The following is a 26,219-nucleotide window of genomic DNA, read 5'->3' as shown; positions in this document are numbered from 1 at the left end:
AGGATATTGTCCCTACATCCTCCTAGCATGGTGATCCTTGATTAAAGGACTATACAGGAGTAAGCAACCCTTGTCACAAAATGGACTACCCCTCTCATCATCCAGGCTAGCTGGGGCAGATGGGATTTGGACTCCACGCACAGCTACCCCATCCCTGAAAAAAAAAGTAATTGAGATACGTAGGAATGCACTGGCACGCAGATGCCCGAGGCTGGAAGACAGCCAGAGATTTAGGAGTAAGATGTGGCTCACCGCCCCGAAGCCACAGAAGGAAGTTTCGAAAGGCTCATCAGTCACTGCCGGGAAGAGCAGCAGCAGCTCAGCGGCCGGACTTTTCAGCGGGACAACCAGGAACAAGTGTACGGAGGGCAGCCCTGTCGCCATGGCAACAGAGACGCTTCCCTGTGTTCTCGCAGAAGCACGCAACCTCGCGAGATGAGGGAGTGAGGCTTCGGGCGTCTACAGCCGCTCTCCGAAGATTTAACAGAGTTCGTTGATTCTTTTTAGTCTGATGAATCCAGTGGAAACCCATGTTAGTCGTCTTCAAAAAAATAAAAATCTGCAGGCTTCGGAATCATCCCCCTTCGGGGGGGCTGGGGAAAGGGGGTGTCTCTGCAAGGGACACTTTCTGCACAGGTGTAAAATCAACAGGGGATGTACCCTCAGAAGCTCCGTTTTGCAGCCTCCGGGGAGATATGGGGCTGCAATCCCAACCGTCTGTTGGGATTGTAGCCCCACCTCTCCCAGCTTCTGGATCTGCCTCAACTAAGGAGTGACTATGAAAGTGCAGTTTTACCCATCACACTACTGTACAACCCTCAGCGTTGGCAGCTGAAACTCTGCGGTTGCACTGATCAAAAGACCCGTTTCAGCGGCCCATGCGTCCGAGGTGGGCGGCTTGTGTCTCCGGGAAACTAGGCTGCAATCCTAACACATTTTACTCCTAAATCTCATTGGATTCAACAGAACTTGTTGCGGAATAGATATTGTTAGGATCGCAGCCGTGTGTGTGTCTTCCGTATTTCGACCCCAACTTTGGGGCAAAGCGGCAAAATAATTAAAAGCAAAAAAAAAAAAAAATATGGCCGAAACTCAAATCATTGTTTTATTTGAAAAATAAGAAGAGGACATTCCTCTGGGAGGTATTCGCTTGGCGGCCTTTCTCTGGTAGGAACTTCTGTCGTCAGTCTCACGGCTGAAACCTTTCCCAGCTTCAACCCGCCACCACTGCTGTGCATCGGGGCCAACAACAACTGAAACGTAGGGGAAAAATACAACGCGGGCTCCGTGCTGCCAACCCAGGGCCGAAAGGAGCGACGTCTGTAATGCCTGCGCTTCTGGGTGCTTTGTCGAGCAGATCCCTGGCTTGTGGGGGGGGGGTGTCCCTCCAGCCGCTCACCTGCTTCGCTTGGGGGAGAGCTAGAGAACGCGCTGAGCCGCCGGGGCGCCGCTCTTCGCCTCGGCATCTCCTCGTCTCCGCACCGAGGGAGCGGCAGAGCCAGCAAAACGCGCGCAGGAGGGCGGGGGTGGGGGTGGGGGTGTCTGCGGCCTTGCCGCGAGCGCCGCAAGGGCCGCCGGTCCATCGGCAGCCGAGCGGCGGGTGCGCGCGCGCGCGACCCCGGGGCCCGGACGTAAGATGGCGGCGGCGTTGGCGGGGGGTGGGGGGAGGAGGAGAAGGCGGAGGAGGGGGTGGCGGCTCCTGTGGCTGTCGCGAGGCTCGGGCTGTGGAAGCGGCGGACAGTTGTGCCCGGTCTCGCAGGGCGGATAGAGCGAGCGGGGGCTCGGGCCTGGCGGGACCCGGGCCAGGGCGCCATGGGCTCCCAGGTGCTGCAGATTCTGCGCCAGGGGGTGTGGGCGGCTCTGAGCGGCGGCTGGTACCAGGACCCGCACCAGGGCGCCGGGGTCAACGCGCTGCACCTCTACCTGTGGCTCTTCCTGCTCGGCTTCCCCTTCACGCTGTACATGGTGAGTGAGGGGCCCGGCCTAACTCTCTCTTGCCCGCCGCCGCGAGGACGACGAGGCTCTCCTCGGTCCCTGCCTCTTCCATTCAGGGGGTCTCCCTTCCCAGCCGGACTGCGCTGGCTAGCTGCCGCCCGACCCCCTCAGACGCCCTCTCCCCTTCACCCCACGTTTCCACTTTATTTTCGAGGCTTTTTATCCGAGGCGGAGGGTGGCTCTGTTCCACAGGTACCGCTGCCAGTCCGTTCAGATGGAGCGCTTGCATCTGGCGCGCCTGGAAATGTGAAATCGGCCGAACGGGGAGGCTGCTTCTCCTGCCACTTAAAAACGTAAACAGAAAATGAGTAATGGAAATGTGACATCTGGCCCGTCGGGTGTAATGGCTCTTTGGTGGTTCCTCTCCCTTTTTTTTTGCTTTCTGTTTTAATATACTGTGAGGGTTGGTCGGCTGGTTTGGGGCCGCTTCATACGCAACAGAATTTATGCACAAAAAGTGCTTTGTGTAAGTGTCGAGGTGATGCTCCGTCTCTTGTGTAAATAGTAGTGGGTGGCAGTTTTACACGTGGGATCTCATGCTGTGTCTGTCTTGTGCCCTCTGAATCCTCTACTGGCTGCAGCTTCTCAACATGTGTACACTGCCCTGCACGCAGCAGCAGTGAAAGGCCTGTGCATAAATCACAACATTGCACATCTTTGCTGTGATCGTTATCGTTCGTTGTGGTCCCTAAAAGTACAGAAACAGCTGGAAGGGAAATGTTACTGCTAATGTTGCAATATATATCTGTGTGGTCGGGTAGAAGATGTTCTCTCTTGCACAGAAAATACCACCACTGGAGTTCCGATAAATACCCAAAGGTTCAGGCCCTGGCTACTCTTTTTCTCTTTGGTTGTGCTGATGTCTGTTGCTAAGTTTAACTTGTATAAATGTAAGTTAAAAGGCTGAAGTATAGAATGCCTTGCGTGGAATGTTGCCCTGGTAAGTATAGGAACACTTGTCTTTCTTCTAATGTGGAGGGTCAGCACTTAACTACTGGGATAGGACAAAGATTGCACACAATTATGAAAAGCTACGGCACTTTCTGCTACCGGTAGTATGATTTAAATTTGGAGCCATAACCTTTCAGATGTTTTTGGATTGCAACTCTTAGCCAATGGTCAAGGATGATGGGAATCATACTTGAGCATTATCTGGAGGGCCACAGCTTTCCCTTGTATACTGTAAGTTAATATGTGGGATGAATTAAGTGGGATAGCAGTGAATCAAATTCTCTTGCCATTTGATATTATATTTGTTGTTGTTTAGTCGTTTAGTCGTGTCCGACTCTTCGTGACCCCATGGACCATAGCACGCCAGGCACTCCTGTCTTGCACTGCCTCCCGCAGTTTGGTCAAACTCATGTTTGTAGCTTCGAGAACACTGTCCAACCATCTCGTCCTCTGTCATCCCCTTCTCCTTGTGCCCTCATATTAAATTACTGTTAACTTGGGTCCAGTCATAATAGCTTGTAGGTTATCTGTTCAGTGTCTGTCAAATCCATGGATGTGCAATAAATTTGACAAGTACAGAGTTTGAGACTTTCCTGCCCAGTCCTGGCCCAACCCCCTTTGTCCCTTTATTCTACCTTAAGGCACCTGCCTCCATGGTATATGTTGGTAGCATGCAGGATGTTTCTGAGAATCTTTTTTTCTAAATGCTTGCCTGCTGACATAATGACACTAACATTCTGGTGCCACTTTTGGTAATATAGTTTTCAGGATCCAAAACGATTAACAGAGTGTTATGGAGTAGAATGGGGAAATGGGCACCTCTAGTTAGGGCATTCATATAGTGATATTATTTCACCTCCACTTCCATCAATGACTTTATTTTGCCTACTATGCATGAGAATAATTTTTTTGTCAGTGTGGTGTTGCTGTGGCAACCAGACACTGATCACATTTCATTCCTGGTAAATTCAAGTAAACAGACAATACAAGGCAAAAGCTGACTTGTAAAAGATGTATGTGGTTCATCAAATGAGACTCCAGGGAGAACCCTGCATGAGCTTGCAACTATAGGAGTGAAGAGCTCAGTGCAAGCGTCTACTTGTTTCATTAGCAATTACTGCAGTTTGACAGGAGAGTAAACTCCTTGCAATTAAAAAAGTATTGGGAAAGGCTCATAGCTATGGTTACATTTCTGAACTTCAGTCTTCTTGGCTTATTTCTTGTTATCACGCGTGTGGGGGAAGCTTTATCACATGATTGAAAGCAATATATTATTGGCAAGGAAATGGAAGACAGTGACAGCTCATGGCTTTCTATCCGAAGCTGTAACGTGTAATAGATGAGCAATCATAGTTTGCTTATGACTAAACATTTTCTAGCAAAAGCCATTTCTGAAAGTTGCCTTATCAGGCAAGTTGTCTTTCTGAAGGATAACCAAGTGTAACTGGAATCCAGTGCTCTTTTGTTTCTCTGGTAATACTAGAGACCATTAGAAATCAATCTGGCATATTTGGAATATGTTTTGGGTTGATTTATACAGAATTTGATACATGTATTTGCCTCAATATGTGCCCACTTGCAGTTAACTTGTGCCTGTTGTGTGTCTACATCTAAAAACTTTGTAGTAGTGTAGTCAATGTGGGAAGGCTAGATGAGTGATACAAACATGCTGAAGCAATTGCACAACTGTTTTGTCAACCTTTGTACTTATCTCCTCAAGACACAGGCTCACTCTGTGGTTGTGAGGGTTTACTGGTGTTGGGTGATCCTTAAGGAACTTTTGTGTGGCCTTCACACTCTTCTTAGCACCTCTCAGACTTAATGCTTCTTTAAAATGTGTCTTTCTAGTTCTAATGGAGAGAAGCATGAACTTCTAGGGTGGCATTTTGAAAGGCCTAATTAAGGGGGAAAGGAAGAACTCCTCTAAATGTGCTGTGTTTCTAAATCCCACAGTTTCAGTGTGGTCATGGTTTAAGGGATGATATCATGAGCACGAGCATTTTGCAGTGACAGGGTTTGGATTTATTTATTTTAGCCTTTTATATAGCAAGAAGACATGTATCAGCTGTTGCTGGCTCATTGCCTACTTTGTACATGCAAATTGTTCTTGGTGCCTCAGTAGGAAATGCAAAAGATGTTGTCCACCCTTCTCTTAAAACCTATTGTACATCGTTGGAGAATGCTAACCCAAGCTACTGTGACAGTAAGAAGCTGCGTTACACCATTAGATCATTGGTCTGTCTAGCACAGTGGCTCTCCAGGGGTTCATATAGGGGTCTCTCCCAGCAAAGCATGTGTTCTACCCCTGAGCTTCAGCACACTGCCCTGAACTAGAGTCTGCATGGGTAGTAGTTTGTAAAGGCCTGCTTTGCCAGGAGAAAAATATTCAAGGCGATGGAATCGAGTTGACATTTCAGAGCTGTTGCTGGAGCAATGACTGTTTTAGAAGCCTCTGTCTTCAGATGCGTAAGAATAATTATTGTTAGTCTCTTGTGCTTACAAATAAGGAAAAAGCAGGAAAATGATAATCTATTAGATTCTTTGGGGGGAAATAATTGTTGAATAGCCTTGGATGATAACAGGAAATATATAGATATAGATCAAATTAGTTGTAAGTTAAATGGTTTGAATCATTCTTGTCTGTTTTAACTTTTTCATATTTTGCCATGTGTGTAGTCTAGACATATTTTAAATAGAACCACTGTGGTCATCTCATTCCTTACTTTTTGAAGTGCTGTTTACTGTAGGCATTCTGGAGCTGTGCCATTGAAGCAGTTGCACAATACAGAAATATTTACAGCACATTTTTGAGGTAACTGGAGTCCTTTAGGATGTGGTTTGTGACTGTGTACAGGATTGGTTAGCTTCAAAATTACAGTTTCTCATTTTTCAAGCACATTTCAGGGTCAGTCCCCCTGCCCCAGTTGGCACAGTGGCATAGACCAATAGCAAGGGTTGGTGTGGGTTTCTTACAGCCCAAGCTCTGCCTTATTTTTAATAGACCTCTCCCACTATGATTGACATTTTTAGCCATGCCTGTCTTTTGCAGTAAAGCCCTACTGTGTTGCTTATTGAGAGGCAGAATGAATGGGGCTAACTGCTGTACATGGGTGTGGCTATGTTGGCTGTTGCATAAGAAATACAGTATCCAGATGTGTGCCAGGAAGTATTTCACCATTGTTGGTGTTTCAATTTGAGTCCTAAGCTTAACTATTTTTTCTTTCAAAAAGGGAGTTGTAGGGGGCAACCCTTTAACTAGAAAGAACAGTAGTAGGAACAATTTACAGAATTCAGTGCGCTCACCTGAAGTTTAGCTCACTTTGATTTGATTTGATTTAATATTTGCATTCCACTTTTCCAACAACAAATTTTGCGCTCAAAGTAATCACAATAGCAGGAGGAAAAACAGACTTCCACAATTGGGTGTAGATTCTGTTAAAAATAATAATAAATAGATTCTGTTAATAATATGAAAAGCCTGAAAAACTGTACAAAGGTGACTGTAGATTTTTATACTTGATTGAAGAGCTTTGTCTGCATTATGAATTGACTGTGTGTCAATGATGAATAGAATCTTACCTGTGTCCTAGTAGCAGTTCCTATTCTGCAAATATGTGGGAACCAGTATACTGCTGTCAGCAGTTGTATAGCTGCATTGTACAGGTTACTTTGCTTCAAAGAATGACAAACGTTCCTGTAGAGTCATAATGTCACATATGGAGATGTATTGGTACAGAAATTCTTAATTAATCTCTAACTTGGCTGTCTTTGTTGCCGTGTGCAGGCTGGAGCAATTCTCAGCTTGTGTCCTCCCTTGTTCCCCCACCCACCCCACCTGCTCATTTGCTACCGGTGGTCTTCCATATGAAGCAAAATATGTGTGTGTATATATAGTGAGCCTGTTTTGTTTTGTTGGTTTGGGGTTTTTGTTGTCGTTGTTTTGCTTAGGGCTTTTTATGTGCCTTTACATAAGTGCACAAAATGCTGCATTAGTTCTGTACATTTCTGTAAGTCTAAAAAAGTTTTTGAAAGGACTATATTTGGAAGTGGCAGAAAAGCAGAACTCTTGTCAACAGAGTGCTAAAAGGAAATTGCATCATGAAAGCCTGGAGATACATTATCGGTGTAGGGATAGATATCTGCTATGCTAACATAAGGTTTGCTTTGAGTTCTGCCACACAAAGAAATGCTCAGACCCTTAATGGCATGTTAAAGCTTCTCCAAACTGTCTTATAAAAAGCCTAATAAATAACTCTGATATTTAGCACACACAAATGTGTTATGTTTAGAAATGCTGGTTGTCTTTTCCCTCCCCCATTGTCCATTTCACATCAGCTGTTGACTTGTTCCCAGGCTACACAGACATAATGATGTAAACATACACACACACACACACACAGAGAGAGAGAGAGAGAGAGAGAGAGAGAATTCAGTTTACAGTACTTTAAATTTGGATGCAGACAGAGGAAGGGAGTTGGCAGGGCATGAGAGGAAATTGTGGTGTAAAACTGGGAAAGAATAAAAATGTGTAGGGAAGGTAGAAGATCTCTATTAATGCAGAATTTAATCTGCAGGTTTAAATGGCTGAAGTGGCAAACCGAAAATAAGAGTCTTTTGGGGACAGCCATCTTTTCCCCTTAAGAATGTCCCTGGGAATGATGCTGCGTTATGACATGGGGTCATTCCCAAGGGCATTCTGTTCCAGGAACGTGGCTGGAGCAGCTGCACCACTGCTTGAAGCAACAGCAAGGCTTTTATTAAAGTGAGAAGAGAGATCTCTTGGTGTATTTAAGGCAGACTTCCCCAGCCAGGTGTTTTGGATCCCAGCCAGCATGGTCAGTGATCAGGGCTGATGGGAGTTGAACTCTGGAGGACACCAGGTTGGGGAAGGCTGATTTCAGGGTAACATCATAAGATTAAGAATTCACCCTAAATTGCCAATTACTCCTTCCAGTTTTGAAAGGGATATTCAGTCCAGCACTTGTAAAAAAAAAAAGCGCTTTATGTTTGTTTTTGCTGTATAATTCAAATTGCTAGGTGTTTCTGATAGAAAAGTGTGGTACAAATAAAATAACAGTAAAAGTACAGTACGAATGCATCTTGCATGGGGTTATGTTCTGGGGATGGTTTGTATATGCAAAAATGCTTATACTTAAATCATCCCTGTGTGAACATTGTTACCTTTCTGTAGCCAGTGCTGCAATTGGACCTTGCAACCCCCCCGTACCAAGCAAAGAAGACATCTCACAAGAGCATCCCAAAGCGCAGTAAGCAAGGCAAAACTTAGAGCAAAAGAGCTTTGAAACTCTCTGCATTCCATGCATTTAATATGTGTGATTCCAAACAACTGGCCTTCAACCACGTAAGGTTGAAATCACATTAAATGTGTGTAAGAGAGGCGATTGTATTGTAGTAATAATAGTTGCCATTGTTCCATGGAAAGCCCTATATGCAGCTTGGTACCCAGGTATTTAAAGGACCATCTTTTCTCATGTGAAACCTGCAGTTCATCAGTTTAAAGGTTTCCTTCCCCTCTTTGGAGGTTTGATGGGTGGTGACCAAGGAGAAGGCTTGGCCTGGCTATGGAATAACTTCCCACAGATGCTTGCAGGGCACTTGCTTTGAAATTATTTGAATAAAGCTTTTTACCTGAGCATTGATACTGATTTTATTTTATATATAATAAATTGGCAACTGTTAAATCTTTAAGGTGCCATGTTTGCGGCAAAATACTAATACTGTGATCCCTTTGGAAATTGATTCTATTGTTGCTTCTGATGTTGGATTGCTGTTTGTGTTCTTATAATGTTATTTCTTTCTTGTGCTTTCTTGAGTTTTATTGATGATTTGGAATTAAATTTGGCTAAGGAATAATAAATATTGTGACAGAGGGAGAGTCTTTTAAATTTTTCCACACCAGCACATAATTTTATAAACCTGTAACACATTTTCCCTAGCTCATATTTCTTAAAACTAAATACTAAATCTGTAGTGCCCCATAGATTGGCAACCTGAATTGTGCACATTATTCCCAGTGTGCTGCTGCCATACATTTATGTCACTGTGTTAAGATAGTGGTAGCTTTATTTCCAGTTGTGTTCCTAGTACTGTACGACGTTTGCCTTTTTACCTCCTCAGCATATTTAGCTGGTGTCTTTAGTGAACTGTTCACTCTTGACCCAAAGATCTTACTTGAGTAGCCATAACCAATTCAGGCTCCAGCAACTTTTCCTTTCTTTCCCCTTTCAACTAACTCCCTCACCTTTGAAAGATTTCTTTTTCTTCAAAGAAGAAACTATTTAACTATGTTACTATGTTGAATGTCCAGACAATTTTCTTTTCACATATATGTTGAATTTGATACTGTCATGGGCCACTGTTGATCTGTATAAAACCCATCTCTAATCAGGTGCTGATGAGTATTAAACTGGGTCAACACCCCTCTTGTCAGGTCTATGACAAACGCTTTTTCTCGAAGGTAAACTCTAAGGGGTCTCTGATATACAGTGTTCCAAAAATAATTTAAAAAACAGAGATCAAACATTCAATTCTTAGACTCTGGGCTGAATAAATATTTTGGATTCCTAAGCATCCTGGCAACGACATACATGGGCTTTAAAAAAATTCCGTGGCAACTTCGGTTTGACAACTTCAGTTTTGTTTATGAGCACTCTGAGGAACCTTTACTGTGTTGATTTGCATAATTAAAGGAGTTGCTGCATTTAAGTAGATATCTCTCGGGGGGGGGGGGGTGTTGAGGCAATTGGGTATTGCAGTGTTGTTTTCATCACCATGGTGCTTTAGGGCGGGGAGCGCTCAAACTTGATCCAGTCTGGCAAGGTAAAGATGTTTCAATAAGTTACATGGGGGCAGTCCTCCCAAGTCAGTGAAAGGGTTAATATGCAGGGGAATCTAGAACTCAGAGCATTAAATTACTGGTGTGGTAAAGAGGTTGAATTATTAGTTATACATTTTAAAATGAAGTTTTAAGTCAAGGTACTCTTTGTGAATGAGAGATTGATGGCTGTTGGTGAAATCTCAATACAGAACATTCATCTATTAATAATATATTTGCCAGAGCAATCTTGTTTACCAAAGAACTGATTTGCACGGCATGTTCAAAGCTTACGAGTAACTTGCATGGAAGTGCCTTTAAGCTTCACTTACTGGTGTGTCAACAGTATCCTTTTTGGAGTGATGCAATTGGAACTCTAAACCAGGGGCAGTGTTTGATTGGCAGGGCCGCTGCCGCTCAGCCTCTTCCTCCAGTCACCATTGTCGCTGCCACCGCCCTGGTGCTCCTGTGGGCCAGAAAGCGGAGTGGACAAGCTCGCTCTGCCTACCCGCTTCACGAGAAGCAGCAGCAGCAGCTGTGGTGGTGGTAGCCCCTGGGAAGGTAAGTGCAGCAACTTCTTTTTCTAGGTGGGGAGTAAGCCCGTTTCGTGCCACCACCGCCAGTCCTTTGGCGAATGAGGCAGACGGCAAACCGAGAAGGCAGCTGGGGGTGGGGGTGGGGAGGAGGACTACTTGCCCCCATTGCAGTGTGCATTGGAATTCATTTTTAAAAAAAGTCCAGCCCTCCACAAGGTCTGAGGGACAGTGGACCGGCCCCCTGTGGAAAAAGTTTTCTGACCCCTGCTCTAAACAGTCGTCTTCTTCTTTGGCGATCACTCGTAGCCGAGTAAGATTGTCTTCTATAAACACAGTTTTAACAATGAGTCCGCAAGTGACTGTGGAGGTTCATTCTGGATCCGCACGTCCTTCCACAGTGGGGACATTGGTTTCCGGGCAGGAGTTGATCATGGTGTGGATTTGCCAAGCGTGCCTTCCTCTTAGCACGTTTCTCCCTTGCATCCTGAGTTTGAGTGTCTTCAAAGCCCATGATACCTTTGGTAAAGGCTGTTCTATTCCCAGTGTGGCCACACGATAGATTTGTATAGTGTTATTATAATATTGGCAGTTTTATATTCAGTCCTTTGTCTAATGATCCCCAATAAGGGATTTTCCTCTTTTGCAGCTGTCACACACTGGGTCAACCCCGGCGTTCAAAACTCCCATTGTTCTAGGCGCGGTTTGCAACAGGGAATTTCATTAATGCGAGCAGTTTCTGAGCTTTGGGTGCAGTATTGCGCTCAAGATTTCAGATTAAAACTGCCACTGCTAGAAGGAAAGGAAGACCTTTTTTCTGCTTCCCCACTTCCAGCCACTCTCTCATGACTGGAGAAGGGAACCTTATAAGAATATTAGCAGGGCTGGCAGGAGAAGTATGGCCTTTTTTGCAATCTTCAGATGAGGACTAGACCATGTGAAAAATGAACATAAGATTTTATCTGCAGTTAATTAATTTTCAGCTTTGTATTCTTGTTATAAAAAAAGTGCGCCGGCCCTAGATACTCCATTGCGGCACCCATAACCTAAGTTTAAGGTACGATTTAGCTCCTAGCTTTCTTATCTCAGTTTCTAACACCGGTCAACCCTGAACAATTTGGTATCATCAGCAAACTTGGCTACCTCACTGCTCATCTAATGATGGATCATTTAACTGTGGAACAGTCTCCCTCGGGAGGTACAGTAGTGGACTCAACCTCCTTGTAGGTTTTTATGCAGCGGTTGGATGGCTATCTGTGATGGATGTTTTAGCTCAGTTTCCTGCAATGCAGGGGGCTGAACTAGATGACCCTTGGGGTCCCTTCCAACTCTAGATTCTATGAGCAATTTAAAAGCACAGGTCCCAATAACAATCTCTGGGCAACTCCACATTCTCTACATCTGTAGATATGTTACATATTTCTACACCACTTGATTTTAAAAAGCCTCAAAGTGGTTTACAAAAGGTAAAACAGTGAACAGTAGTTATGTTGAACAAATTTCAGCAATGATTTTTTTCTTATTGCAACATGGACATCTTTTTATTTGCAACATAGTATTGGTTAAAAGATAATCACTGAAACCTATTCTCTCCTGTTTCTGCAAAGCATTAACATTTTTATTATTCAATTAAAATACTATTTATTATAAAGACACCTGAAGGCAGCCCTGTTTAGGGAAGTTTTTAATGTTTAATGCTGCATTGTGTTTTTAATATTTGGTGGGGAGCCGCTCAGAGTGGCTGGGGAAACCCAGCCAGGTGGGTAGGAAACAAACAAACAAACAATTCTCTTCATACCTTGCATGAATCTCCTGAATTGTCTGATTCATTTCTAGGCTTCCTAGCCTGTAAATTTGAAGGTACCTAACAGTAAATTGTGTGCTTCTATTCTCATATACTGTACAGTAAAACTTCTAGTTATGTAAACTTCGGGATGCGAAAGCAGCAAACTCGGAAGTATATTACCGGGTTTTGCCGTGCGTGCATGCGCAGAAACAGTCCTCAGGTTGCGGAAACCTCGGGATCCAATTGGACCTTCGGAACAGATCCTGTCCGTAACTGGAGGTATCGCTGTACACCTATACTGAATAAATATTCAAGGCAGTGCTCTGCAATTTTTGACTGGCTTTGCTAACCAAGCCACCAATTATGGCTGTCAGGTTCTTCCCTCCTTCCCTGTTCTGATTTGGACCACTGTCCCTGAGCAGTGGTTGAGGAAGTTCACCTGTAGAAAAGAGAGCTTGGCCCATGATCTTGGCTGTTGCTGGGCAGTACAACTTGAAGTGCTGCTGTTGAAAAATAAGCCCATCACCACCCTTCCCTAACTCAGAGCAGGAAAGGGGGGAAGCTGCTTACTATGTAGCAGAGGTAAATGTAAGTATAAAGGTGCAGATATGACCTTGGTGGAGAAACCACAATGTTTAATAGTGGCTCAGAACTCTTTAAGGGGTTTGTTATTGATAAAAAGATTTATTTGATGCACCAGTATGTGCTTGAATTTTTTATACATTCAATAGTTTTTACTGATCTTTTAAAATTCAAGAATATAGCTCATTTTAAACACAGAAATGACTGCTAGATCTGTAGAATTCTATGCCCCTTACAGAATCTGAAAAGTTTTTGTAATGATACCTTATATTTGGCTATAACACTGCAGTAGATACAGGTAGGTAGCCGTGTTGGTCTGAGTCGAAGCAAAATAAAAAAATTCCTTCAGTAGCACCTAAAAGACCAACTAAACTTAGTTGGTCTTTTAGGTGCTACTGAAGGAATTTTTTTATTTTACTGCAGTAGATCATAGTGGTCCAGATGTGTAGCCTAGAATAGGTCTGCACTAAAGCCTAATTGGGCTGCTTTGTTGAGCGAGATGAATTGTTCCAATGTTTAATGTGGCTGGGAGCTTATCCAGTCACTGCCTCTTCAGAAACCTACAAAATAAAAAGATAAAATGAGACAATCATTATATTAAAATTTCTTAAACATGTTCAGTTATGATAGCTGGATCTTCTCTTCTGTTCCACCCGCTTATTATTTAACTCTCATTGCCACTGGAATGTTTAATTGGTTATGTTTTCTTACACTTTTATTTATTGCTATATTTGTTGTGTGTGTAACAAAAAAAACCCTTTAACCTGCTGTTGATTTCAAGATTTCTGATTTGTACACATTTATTAATTGGGCTAGAGAAGTACTTTTTCAGAATAATGTGAATTTTGAAGTTTCATAACACTTAGGTACCTTTATTTAAACAGCAAACCTTGTTTAAAACATGTATATTTTAGATTTCAGGGAGGTATACAGTATGAAACCAATATAATAAATTAATAATAAGCAAGCAACACATAAAATATTTGGCTGATATGCTAATCTCTAGAGTTAAAGTAAAAGCTTTCCCCCCCATCTTTTTTTTGTTTTTTGAAAAATGGTTAATTGATGATAGCACTGTTGGAACCAAGTAGACCTGTTTGAGTAGCGCATTCCATTAGAATCATAGAATCATAGAGTTGGAAGAGACCACAAGGGCCATCCAGTCCAACCCCCTGCCAAGCAGGAAACACCATCAAAGCATTCCTGACATATGGCCGTCAAGCCTCCGCTTAAAGACCTCCAAAGAAGGAGACTCCACCACACTCCTTGGCAGCAAATGCCAGTGTCTAACAGCTCTTACTGTCAGGAAGTTCTTCCTAATGTTTAGGTGGAATCTTCTTTCTTGTAGTTTGAATCCATTGCTCCGTGTCCACTTCTCTGGAGCAGCAGAAAACAACCTTTCTCCCTCCTCTCTATGACATCCTTTTATATATTTGAACATGGCTATCATATCACCCCTTAACCTTCTCTTCTCCAGGCTAAACATACCCAGCTCCCTAAGCCGTTCCTCATAAGGCATCGTTTCCAGGCCTTTGACCATTTTGTTTGCCCTCTTCTGGACACGTTCCAGCTTTTCAGTATCCTTCTTGAACTGAATTACTGGGATGCCATGCCAAGAAAGCCCCCTCCCTTGTAAATGATTGTTGTTTTTCTGGTGGAAGAGGTAAATGGAGAAGAGTCCTAGCAGATGAATTTAGAGTATGAGTATGTTGATATGGGAAAAAGTACTGCTCCAGTAATGGGGCCCCAATATGTTGTTGTTAAATTTTTATACAGTACTGCCCTTCTTCAGAAGATCATAGGGTGGTTCATAACAAAAAAATTCAAAATGAGAACACAAAATACATAATAAAAAACAAAAACAAACTAATGATCCCTTCCACAATCACATTTAAGAGGCCATGCAATATTTAATCAGCCAAAGGCCTGGTTATAGCAAAACAGTAAGTTCAGGCTACATCTAGAGAATCAGTTGTGTATATGTAAGGGAGTCAAATATTTTGAAGGAAAAGATAAAAGAATAAAAAGTAATTGTACTGAGTAAAACTCTGGTTGAGACTATCAGTTAAATGCACTATATAAAATATCCATTGTGAACCATTCATCAAACACTCCTGTAAATAACCTTTTCATTATATTCAACACTATATTAATGGATAGTGCAAATTCTATTTTTAACTGTAGCAATTCAGAAGCCCACTTTCCTCTAATGCATATTTTCTTGCCAAATGGTCTCTATGCCAAGTCATTTCCCTTTTATAAGGCTTCCTAATATATACTTCCCACATTCTCTGTCCTTCCAAGATAGTATGGGGCTGGGCCAGGGCTGGGCTGTGCAGCATCCATATCTAAAATCAAGCTTGGTGAATGGATCTGTGGTCAGTTGCCAGGGATAGGTTTTAGGTTGTGGACAGAAGCCCAGACTTCTAGTGTCTGTAGAGCAGGCATCCCCAAACTGCGGCCCTCCAGATGTTTTGCCCTACAACTCCCATGATCCCTTGCTAACAGGACCAGTGGTCGGGGAAGATGGGAATTGTAGTCCAAAACATCTGGAGGCCCGAAGTTTGGGGATGCCTGCTGTAGAGGCTTCATACTCTTTGCCCATTACAGAAACAGTGTTGCATCCTGCTCTTTTCTGTGTTGGAAGGGATTTCTAGCACCTGAGCATGCTGTCACACACAAGAGGCTTCTTATGTGAAGTATCAGGTGCTGGGGTTCCCAATTGAGGCCATGGAATCCTTGACACTAGCACATTTTTTCTTTATGTAGCTATGATCTTGGAGTCATATTGGAGTCTGAGGGCTTTTGAATCATGAATGAATGGTTGAAACGGATGACCTTTAGAGTAGAATGGGCCTGATGTATGTAGCAAGCTGGATAGTTGAAGGAAACGGAAAATTAATTGGGTATCTAGACTCATAGAACTGTGAGGAATGTACACCAAGACCTTGATAAAAGAGGCTGGATCTGTGTAGTAATAGCTAGAGGACGTTGCTGGAGTGAATCTGGCAGGGTATATATGTTGTGGCATAAGAAAGTACCAGGTAAATAAAGTGACCAGGGGTGTTGCTAGTTTTCCTTGGTGCATATTTCCCTGGTGTTGCCTTGTAATATCTTGAAGAAATACTGATGACATGACACATTATATATATGTGGACGTACTAATGCTGTTTAAATTGGGAAAATGCATGGTTAGAAACTGTATAGTGTTCTTTTAATTGCTATCAACTTAGGGGTGGTTGCCTTGGTACCTGCTTACAACTATAGTTGAATGAATAAAAGTCATTTACATCTTGTCAGGGGAAAAAAGTTTTAATTAGTGTAGCCTTCTGACAGCTTTTGTATGCATTAAGCTGCTGAAAAGAGATGGCTTGCTCAGGGTCTACAGTTTCTGATCTGTGCATAATCATTTGCTCATTAGCAAAAATGGAGTTGGAAATGGATATTATCAGTTGGGATGATAATGATGATGAAAACACACATTTGATAGAATGATAATTGAGGGAATTTTGATGAGGAATCATACCCTCCCTGTATAATCTTGTGCAAAATTGTAAGTGGATTTTTTTAAAGTAGTTTTTTAAATTTCATTTTGCAATATATAATAAACCTCTGCTGCCTTGCAAGTAAGGGTAGCTTACTTGGAGTTGCCAGTGTTAATGTGGGTGGTTCTTTTTTGGTTTTCTTATTACTGTATTTGTCTAAAATTAATCATTATTTTCCAAGGTCACTGTACTTGGGTGATCCAAGGGTTATTTTACTATTTTGCTTTGCCGTCTACTAGCCACCTGAGCCAATGGTCATTACTAAGGGGTTTGTTGTTTTAAAAGGGGGAAAAAACCATGTAAAGCAATTCATGAGAGGCCTGCAGAATTTCTGCTCCAGGTCCTACAGGTGGAAGCAAAAGTACGGTATGTCAGTGGTTCCATTACATGCAACCTTAGTACCATAACTTCCTTCCCTTTCTCTCAGGGTAACATTTAACAAAGAATGCATTATAGCTAAAATGGATTGGTGTGTCTGTGACTAATCCTCTCTGCCTCAGAAGTGGAAAAAACTATTTGTAAACCTAAACCTAGGGATTCTTTATATAGTGAAATCTAAATTCTTTATTGAGAGTAATGAAAGCAATATGAGAGTGGGGGAAGAAGGAATGAGCCTGGGGGTTGATTATGGAACTGTACAGCAAAAGCCTTGTTTCGTGTTTCCCTATTTGCCTGGACCAAAGGAAGCTATTTAAGTCTGCAGGTGAGCCTATTTCTGGCACTGTTGCTTATGTTATTTTGTGTGTGTATTGTAGTCATGACTTAGAAATGGGCACTTTAAAAAAAAGTCTCTTGGATAAGACCACCTTATCCCTTATATGTCCAGTAGATTATTGTGGTTAAGTTTCTCCTGCAAGTTTCAAAGATCTCAGAAGCCTGATCCACAATAACTCACAGCAGGACTTTTAGTGTGGCTGGCTGCCCATGTACTTTGGAACAGAATTCTTGTTGAGAAGTAACAGGTGCTCTGACTATCAGCTCTTTCTGGGAACAATTGACAACATTTTTATTTTGGCAGGCGTTCACGGCTGAATAAATGGGTATAGGCTATGAATACCTACTTGTTTTGTTTTTGTTTTGTTTTAAATATATAGGGGGAGTTGGGTTTATTTAAAAGGTTTTTAAACTTTTAAAACTTTTTTGGCTATTTTTTCTTGTACTGTACATCACGTTGGATGATTGTACAGAAGATGATTAATAAATTGATGATGGTGATAATAATAAATGCAATATTTGATATAGAAAAATATTGTAGCCCAGAGCTAAACCTAAGAAATATTAATCCTCTTATTGAAAATTGCAAGAGATCTCATCGCATTTGTCCCTGTGTTGTTGCAAATAAAGATGTGCTCTTCAACCACTTTGAATAAGAGGTACCGTATCTATATTAAAACACACAGGGAGGACTTCCTGCTTCAGAAAATCACTCTTCACAAACAGTGTCAAGAACAGTGATATAGGAGGTGGAATTATCACAGGGGTCAGCAACCTTTTTCAGCCGTGGGCCGGTCCTCTGTTCCTCAGACCAGGTGGTGGGCCAGAGATGCATTTTAAATAAAAAGCACACATTCTACTCATGTAAAAACACCAGACAGGCCCCACAAATAACCCAGAGATGCATTTTAAATACAGTGGTACCTCTACTTACGAATAACTCTACTTACGAATGTTTCTACTTACGAACGGAGCTCCGTCCACCATCTTGGATGCGGTTTAGATAGGATTTTTTCTACTTACGAATTTTTAGATAGGGTTGCTTCGACTTATGATTTTTTTCTCCCAATGCATTCCTATGGGATTCGACTTACAATTTTTTTCAACTTACGAATGTGCGTTCGGAACGCATTAACTTCGTAAGTAGAGGTACCACTGTAAAATGACACATTCTGCTCATGTAAAAACACGCTGATTGAGAAGGCGATTGGGCCGCATCCGGCCCAGGGCCTTAGGTTGCCTACCCCTAAACTAGCATGTTCATTCCCACTAACCCCCTCACATGTTTACTTAACTTTTAGCCTACCACACGAAGAGGGCTGTTTTTTCAGTTGAATACATTTACTCAATTCAGCGTTACTTGATAACATTAATGAACTTGTGTGTGGTTAAGTATGTGAATATGATTCAGGATTCTTCCCCATGACCCTAATATGTATAACAATAAGACCTGTTTTGGACAACATTGCATAGAATGCAGTATAAAAATGGTATTTATAGAAGGTATTACAGACTGCCACCCACAAACTTCAAGATCCTGGTGACAGGTGACTTTTCTGTTTGCATCCTTAATGACTTCATTTATTTTTGTCTCTTTTGAAAGGCCCTTCCTTCTTCCATGGTGATAGTAGCAATCTACTGCCCTGTGATAGCCACTCTATTCATTATTCTGAAGATGGTAAACTACCGTCTGCACAGGGCACTTGATGAAGGTGAGATTGTGGAGAAGAATGCCAGTGAGCGTATGGATAGAGGTGCAAAAACAGAACAAGGGAACTCTTCTGCCAGAAGAAAGGACAGTAATGGACCTAGGTAAGGAAACTTACTGTAAGTCCATATGATGGGTACTCCCCCCCCCTTGTCATGACCTAAGGCTTAAACAGTTTAAAGCATGTTGTAGTTCTGGTGAGGGGTGTAACCTAACTGAGTCTAGCAATCTAGTTCTGTGGTCTTAACCCACTAGCACTCATGCATAGTTATGTTTGAATGCAATTTTCTGCAAGTTTAGTCCCCTTGAACGTAGTTCATCAAGTCCATCCATTCTGTTGGAAAAGTCTTCTAATCTGTTATTTACATCCTAAATATCTGATTTACATCCTAAATATAGACAAGCACTGTTGTCTAAGTTTATTTCAGTTGGAAGGAATTGAGCAAAATCTCTGCAGCCATATTTGAAACTTTGCTGCCAACTTTGATTGTAGTAGTGGTCTTTCTGTATCTGTAGTCCTGAAGGTTTCCGTGTGCTGCTCTGGTTTGCCAGAAGCTGCTTAGTCATGCTGGCCACATGACTCGGAAGCTGTACGCCTGCTGCCTTGGCCAATAAAGCGAGATGAGCGCCGCAACCCCAGAGACATCCGTGACTGGACCTAATGGTCAGGGGTCCCTTTACCTTTAGTCCTCAAGGTGTTGTTGGGCTCCCAACTCTATTAGCCTCAGCCATCATAGTCAGTGATAGGAGTGATAATTGGGGTTGTTGTCTTACAGCATCTGGAGTATCAAAGGTTTCACAACCCTGTTCTATATGCTTAGTAGATGAACTCATTATCAGCTGTCTAGAGACTTGCCCCAGATCTGTCTTCTGACTTATTTGTCATGAACAACCAGAATAATATTTAAGATTTCTTAAACATTTCATATTTAGTGATCCTGGTGGAGGGATCGAGATGTCAGAGTTTGTACGAGAAGCCACTCCTCCTGTAGGCTGTAGTTCACGAAATTCCTTTGCTGGCCTAGACCTAAATAACCAGGTAAGAATTAATCATGCAACAACTGCTTTCTTTTTATAGGCCATTATAATGGATACTGTTGTTGTTCCAGTTAAGTTCAGCAGAAATATGCTCCAATACATAATGTTACCTTTATTTTTAGTTCCGTCTTCTCTGTCTGAGGACAGCTGAGAATCTCATTTTGCTAGCCTTTTAAACATACTTTATTAGTTTGTTGGTTTCAGCTTTTCAGGTTTTAGAAAACTCTTACCTATTTCAAAATTGTGTGGATCAAAAATTGTGTAATTTAAAATGTTTCTAAGTTGCATGTTGAAGCTGTTCCTGCAGTGAAGTAAGGTTTTTTGTTTTTGTTTTTTTGTTTTTGCTGCTGTCCTTTATACATTTTGCTTTTAATCCTGAGCTGCTGTGGCTCCTTGAAACACATAATACACTCCTATTCTTCAGATGTTGCCAAAACTTTGTGAAGATGAATTTGTGAGAATGGAAAGAGATTAAACCTGTTTGTTCTTTCACAGCTAATTATTGTTGTTGTCTGAGGCGCAAATGCTTTTGTGAGTGGCAGGGAAGGTGTGTTTGTGGAAAGGAATCTAGTTTTAACTCCTGTCACTAAAACAGCAAACTTAAGTGTCCTCATGTATGGCAGTTATTTTGTGGCATTAATTGCCGGGGTTTCCTTGCTAACATGCAAATTAATTACTTTGCTTTTTTTCTCTTTACAAAAAAGTATTCTATGAAGTTTTGAAGAATCAGTTTCTAGAAAAGGAGCGACCTAGTAGCAACATACAGGCTTTTTCAGAAAGAGAAAACAAGCAACTATGGGTTGCATCTAGTGACAGAAGCCACTTGAATCTAGTGAAGGCTTCCATCAGTAGAAAAGGGGGAGGTGACTTTTGCCAATTCCCCAGATCTGCTGCAGAAGTTTGGGGAACTCTTTGGCACAGCATGCACAAAAGACTGCAGAGGGACTTGGTGAAAGTCATCTCTCTCCTCATTCCACCGGCAGAAGCCTCTGCTGGATCAAAGAGACTGCTATCTGCACAAGGAGCACCAGTGGATGCAGCTCTTGAGGTTTTATTATTCTTTATTATTCTTGCAAGTGCTATACTCCTGCTGCACACATGGGAGAAATTGGGTATTTAACTTGTCTTTGCCAGTCATAATTGTTTAGGCAGGTAAATAAACTTTGTTGCTTCATTTTAGATCGGATCTGGCTTATCTCGGCGTGGAACTGCAGCTACCATTAAAGGTAAGGCCTAATTATTAAATTCATCTTCAGGCACAACTGGTATCAAGTAGCCTTTTCAATTTATCAACACACAGTTGGTTCATGGGAAAGCAATGCACAGTGTAGGACTATCTGTAAAGATCACCAAGACTTAGCAAAAAGTGTTATAATAGAATGCTATTGCAGCTTGTTCACATAAAACGGCTGCACCCACCCATAAAACAGATTGACAGGAGCCATATTTTTCTCCACTTCACATTTTCTCCTGTAGTCAGTGGTTGCAATATTATGCTAACTTGCTGCTTGTATATGATCTGGCACATCAAATAGAAGTTTTCTGTTCTACCAAAATATTTTGGATTAGATGACTTTATACAATAGAAAATTAGCATTTGTTTGTCAGTGAATATACGAATTACTGAATGTTTTATTTATAAGTGTGTTCTGTGACATTTAAGCTTACAGTAAGTGAGCTGGTTGATGACCTTTCCTATCTAGTGTTCATGCCTTTGGCGAAATAACTAACCACTAAATACTTCAGTGCTTTCATGTTATGCTTTGTAGTAATTCTCACCCCCCAGTTTTGAGTAAATATTGCTTATAGTATCAGAACAATCTCTATCCATTTTGATTGGATCATACTGTTCTGTATTTGATATGACCTGTATAACCCAATGGTTTTGGTAGGGAAAGGTTCCTAACTTCCTCCAATAGGCACACCCTTTCCTGGCCACTATATCTTGAAATCATGCACAGCCCATACTCTTGGGCTATATTGCCTAGCATCGTAGAACCCATAAGCAGCCAGAGATTGGTAGCAGACCATTGGTTGTGTGTTCTCTAGGCCAATCCCTGGGGTTTCTTGTCATTGGGTTCTAGATTGGGAAAGACTTCCTATTCTGTGACATATTGGTGCTTCTGACAGCCTAAGTAGGTAGCTGCTACTAACTCAAGGTCCAGGTTCCCTCTCCTGTTGTCCTAGCCATTTTAGCAAGATTTTTCTCTGCTTTGGACAGATTTTATCTCTCTGTGTCACAATGTTGTGCATACTAATTGACAAGTGTCTGGTAATCTTCCTGCTCTGCATTCCAACTGTGAGAAGGTAGGCTAGAAAAACTCTTGGGTATTGGATGGCTCTGTGGAGAGGCAAGAGATGCAAGGCAAAAATTGCAGTTTCAATTCAAATCATGAAATTTCCCTTGGTTTTAGCATTTGTTGTTCATCACTTCATCGTATCATTTTCATGAGAGCTGCTGTTGAAAGAGGGCCTAGGGCTCTTGATTGGGTATGGTGGGTGTATACTGTTTTTTGTAGATAGCGCTCTTGGCATCAGAAATGGTCTGATACTGGAATAGTGGACAGGGTGGTGACTGGGCAACATAGTAGCAGCCTCACTGCACAGCATTATTTATTTTATTTTCTGTACAGCCTTTGTATGCCACCCAATAACAAAAGTTCTCTGGTAATTCTCACTTAAACGTGCACATAGCTTCATGAGCTGTAAAATGCAGTGTTGCCCTAGTACAAGAGGAATGAGTACCAATGCTATTGTGCTCATTTTGGTACTTGGGGGGACGCAGGTGGTGCTGTGGTCTAAACCCCTGAGACTCTTGGGTTTGCTGATCGGAATGTCAGCGGTTCAAATCCCCATGACGAGGTGAGCTCCCATTGCTTTGTCCCAGCTCCTGCCAACCTAGCAATTCGAAAGCATGGCAGTGCAAGTAGATAAACAGGTACTGCTGCAGCAGGAAGGTAAACAGTGTTCCCATGTGCTCTGGCTTCTGTCACAGTGCTCTGTTGCGCCAGAATCAGTTTAGTCATGCTGGCCAAACGACCCGGAAAGCTGTCTATGGACAAACGCCAGCTCCCTCAGCCTGAAAACGAGATGAGCACTGCAACCCCATAGTTGCCTTTGACTGGACTTAACTGTTCAGGGGTCCTTTACCTTTTTTGTGTTCATTTGGTACTTTGGCAGGATGGAATGCTGTAACTTACTTAAATAATATCACGTGCAGTACTTAAGTAACCCAGCTGGAAATAATGCCCCTCAAAGACACATTCTCTTATTAGGTTTGCAGGATACAGCTTTATAAACTAACACACCATTTCTGTTGATGTACAGGTGATACAGACACTGCAAAGACTTCTGATGATATCAGTCTGAGTCTTGGCCAGAGTTCTAGTCTCTGTAAGGAAGGGAGTGAGGAGCAAGGTAAGGCATATTATGTTGTTATGCAAGCTGTCATATATTAAGCTCATTGAGATGCTATTTAGGTCAAGATGAACACTGTCTAGAAATTATGGGTTTGCATGGTGCTATTAGTTTAGCTGCATATTGTGCTATGACCAATTGATAGGTTTAAGCATGCATCATAAATCTGTTCCATAAGCAAATTGATGGTGTGAACCCGGTCAAATAAATTAGCACCCTTTAAAAGTTTTCTAACGCCTATTCTATTTTTCTGGCAAAATGTGAAGGATGCACTTTACTGTGCTTTCCTCAGTGGATGCATATGCATAGAATATGAGTCTTCATAGACATAGGTTTGCAATAAGTTAGAATGAAACACTGATGAGTTTCTTTAAAGTTTATCTGGAACAGAATTAATGAAGAGATCTTCCCACATGACCATATGGCATTTTCACAGGCTTCCAGTCTGCAGCATTTTTTTGCTCAGTAATCTTATATACTTAACACGACATTCATACAACATTAATGATTGGATGTGCACAATTCTTTCTGTTGTGACACAAGACTTCACCAGAAAGTCAACTCATTGCTGATTTCTCCTTTTTAAATATATTTTTACACACATACACATTTCTGTTTTCTCACCCCTCCCCCAACAGTGGGAATTGCTGAGCTGAGTGTATGTTGATCTCGGTACAGACATTGTAAAGCCCAGTCCACATATTCACTTACCAGAATGCACATCATGACCAAAGACATAGACAACTGTTATTAGGTTAATTGTATGTGATGAAAGCCACTCCTTATTATCTAGATAAATGCTTCTTGATACGTATATCAACAGTTTAGTTCTGTCACTGGACAAAGCTTCCTATAAGCAAATAGGAGAGATTGAAAACAGTCAGGAAAAATGTGCTAATTTGATGGCAGGGAGGGTATTATCTGTGGGCTTGTTTATATATTTGTGTAAATGCAATGCTTTGCCTCTTGATCTGTCCCCAAACATTTTGTTCTCCCTTTCCAAATTTGTATCCATAATATTTATTTCATAATCTCTACCTTGTACCGCTTTCATGCTTCCATTATTTAAGCTTTCTATCAATGTGATGTATGTTACTTTTAACAGTGAAGAATTGCTGGAATTGACAAATCAGACTTATTTCCATGCTAAGTTAGCTTTGCATGCACTAAGTCATAAATCTGTCCAGGTTTGTTTTTGTTTTTTACAGATTTTTAAAATAATGCACAGACATTTTGCATTTGAATTGCACATTTTACATGCATTCTCCCTCTAAGATAAAGCATTTTAGATGCTTTCTTGGCTCCCCAGGGGAAGAAATTGCATGCATTTTTGTGTTAAATGTGTTTTTTCAACCAAAGCAGCATCCCTAAATTTGCAGGTGCATAATATGATTGATAGCTGTGTTTTGATGCACATTTTTCTCCCACATGTTCTGTACGCACTAGGTAGGTGCACAAATGATTCTTCGTCCTATTGTTATTAATAACATGTATAGCAGTGTTTCCCAAACTTGGGTCTCCAGCTGTTTTTGGACTATATCTCCTATCAGGACCAGACCAGCGGTCAGGGGTGACGGGGATTGTACTGGTAGTTCAAACACAATTGGAGACTCAAGTTTGGGAATCACTGATTATTTATCCAGACCTTTGGCTGATAGCATAAAAATTTCTGGGAAGTTATCAGCATGACTCACTGAGGTTAAATGGCTATAGGTGCTGAGACACCCTTAGCTGGGCAAAGGTTCCCTTTGCCACAGATCACCTGTGTTTCCACCAACAGCTGGAATGTCCCCAGATGGCATACCTCTCAGGAAGAGGGTTACCCGATCTAAAGCTGGTTCCTGAAACAGATTCACAGGATCCCCTTTAGTTCATTGACCCTTATCCAGCACATCACTTTTTCCAGACCCTGATTCAGCACGTGAACAACCCCTCTTGATTCAGATGGCATGGAAAGATAGCTGGGTGTCATCTCCATACCAAAGGCATAGTACTCCAATGACAGCTCCCAGTGGTTTCATATAGAAGTTGAACAGCATGGGGGCAAGATGGACCCCTGAAATACCATGGGTCTGAGTAATAATTTATTTATACCCTGCCCATCTGGCTGCCCATCCCCAGCCACTCTGGGCAGCTTCCAACAGAAGTATTAAAATACAATAATCTATTAAACATTAAAAGCTTCCCTAAATGCTATCTCTGTCACCTGCCCTGCAGATAGAAGTGAAATTATTGCAAAACAGTGCCCCAATCCCCAAAGTTGTTCAAGGAAGGTACCATACTCAACAATGGTAAAAGGTAAAGGACCCCTGGACAGTTAAGTCCAGTCAAATTCTACTGTGGCGCCCATCTCCGCTTTCAGGCTAAGGGAGCCAGTGTTTGTCTAAAACCAGCTTTTCCAGGTCATGTGGCCAACATGACTAAACTGCTTCTGGTGCACGGAACACTGTGACAAGAGCCAGAGCACACGGAAACACCATTCATCTTCCCACCGCAGCGGTACCTGCCTAACTACTTGCGCTGGTATGCTTTTGAACTGCTAGGTTGGCAGGAGCTGAGACAAAGCATGAGAGCTCACCCCGTTGGGCGGATTTGAACTGTTGAACTTATGATAAGCAAGCCCAAGTGGCTCAGTGGTTTAGACCTCAGCACCTCCTATACTCAATGGAGTATACAGAGATATCAAGAGAATGAAGAGGGTAGTGCTCTCCCTGCCTTTCTTCTGATAAAGGTCATGGGTCAGGGTGATCAAGGCTGTTTCAGTACCATACCTAAGCCTGAAGCCAGACTGAAGTGAATCTGGTTGGCTTGATTTAAATTGTAGACTGAACTAATTTCTCATTCATGCCAAATAAAAGAGTTGATTGCAATCAACACTACTAGAATTGTGTGGAAAAGAAGGCCCCTAAAAGATGAACTTGCAGCCAAACCATTATTTGATTTCACTGTGTAATGCATATTTCTCAAAAATAATATGGACTTGATACCTTCACTTAAAGCAGCATGCACAACAACATTCACTATGTCTGTTCTGGCATTACATTCCAAGGAGAACACTCCACCTTATGTTAATCTTGGATGTGGCATATTGTGAATTGCCTCGGTCCAGTATACC

General features: G+C 42.0%; 1 protein-coding gene across 1 annotated transcript in view; it reads left to right on the top strand.

Annotated features, from left to right (window-relative positions):
- The first annotated feature begins 1,667 nt into the window (after positions 1-1,667).
- The window catches only part of LOC118083950 (pecanex-like protein 1), a 71,044-nt gene continuing 46,492 nt past the window's right edge, over positions 1,668-26,219 (top strand). Inside the window, exons 1-5 of the mRNA XM_060273733.1 lie at positions 1,668-1,965; positions 18,545-18,753; positions 19,583-19,688; positions 20,868-20,913; positions 23,015-23,104. Coding sequence (XP_060129716.1) covers positions 1,813-1,965; positions 18,545-18,753; positions 19,583-19,688; positions 20,868-20,913; positions 23,015-23,104 — 604 coding nt within the window. The 5' untranslated portion in view covers positions 1,668-1,812. The remainder of the gene's footprint in view (positions 1,966-18,544; positions 18,754-19,582; positions 19,689-20,867; positions 20,914-23,014; positions 23,105-26,219) is intronic.

The sequence above is a fragment of the Zootoca vivipara genome, chromosome 1 (assembly GCF_963506605.1).
Source record: "Zootoca vivipara chromosome 1, rZooViv1.1, whole genome shotgun sequence".
Taxonomy (NCBI): Eukaryota; Metazoa; Chordata; class Lepidosauria; order Squamata; family Lacertidae; genus Zootoca; species Zootoca vivipara.
This window is presented reverse-complemented; position numbering and strand designations above follow the sequence as displayed.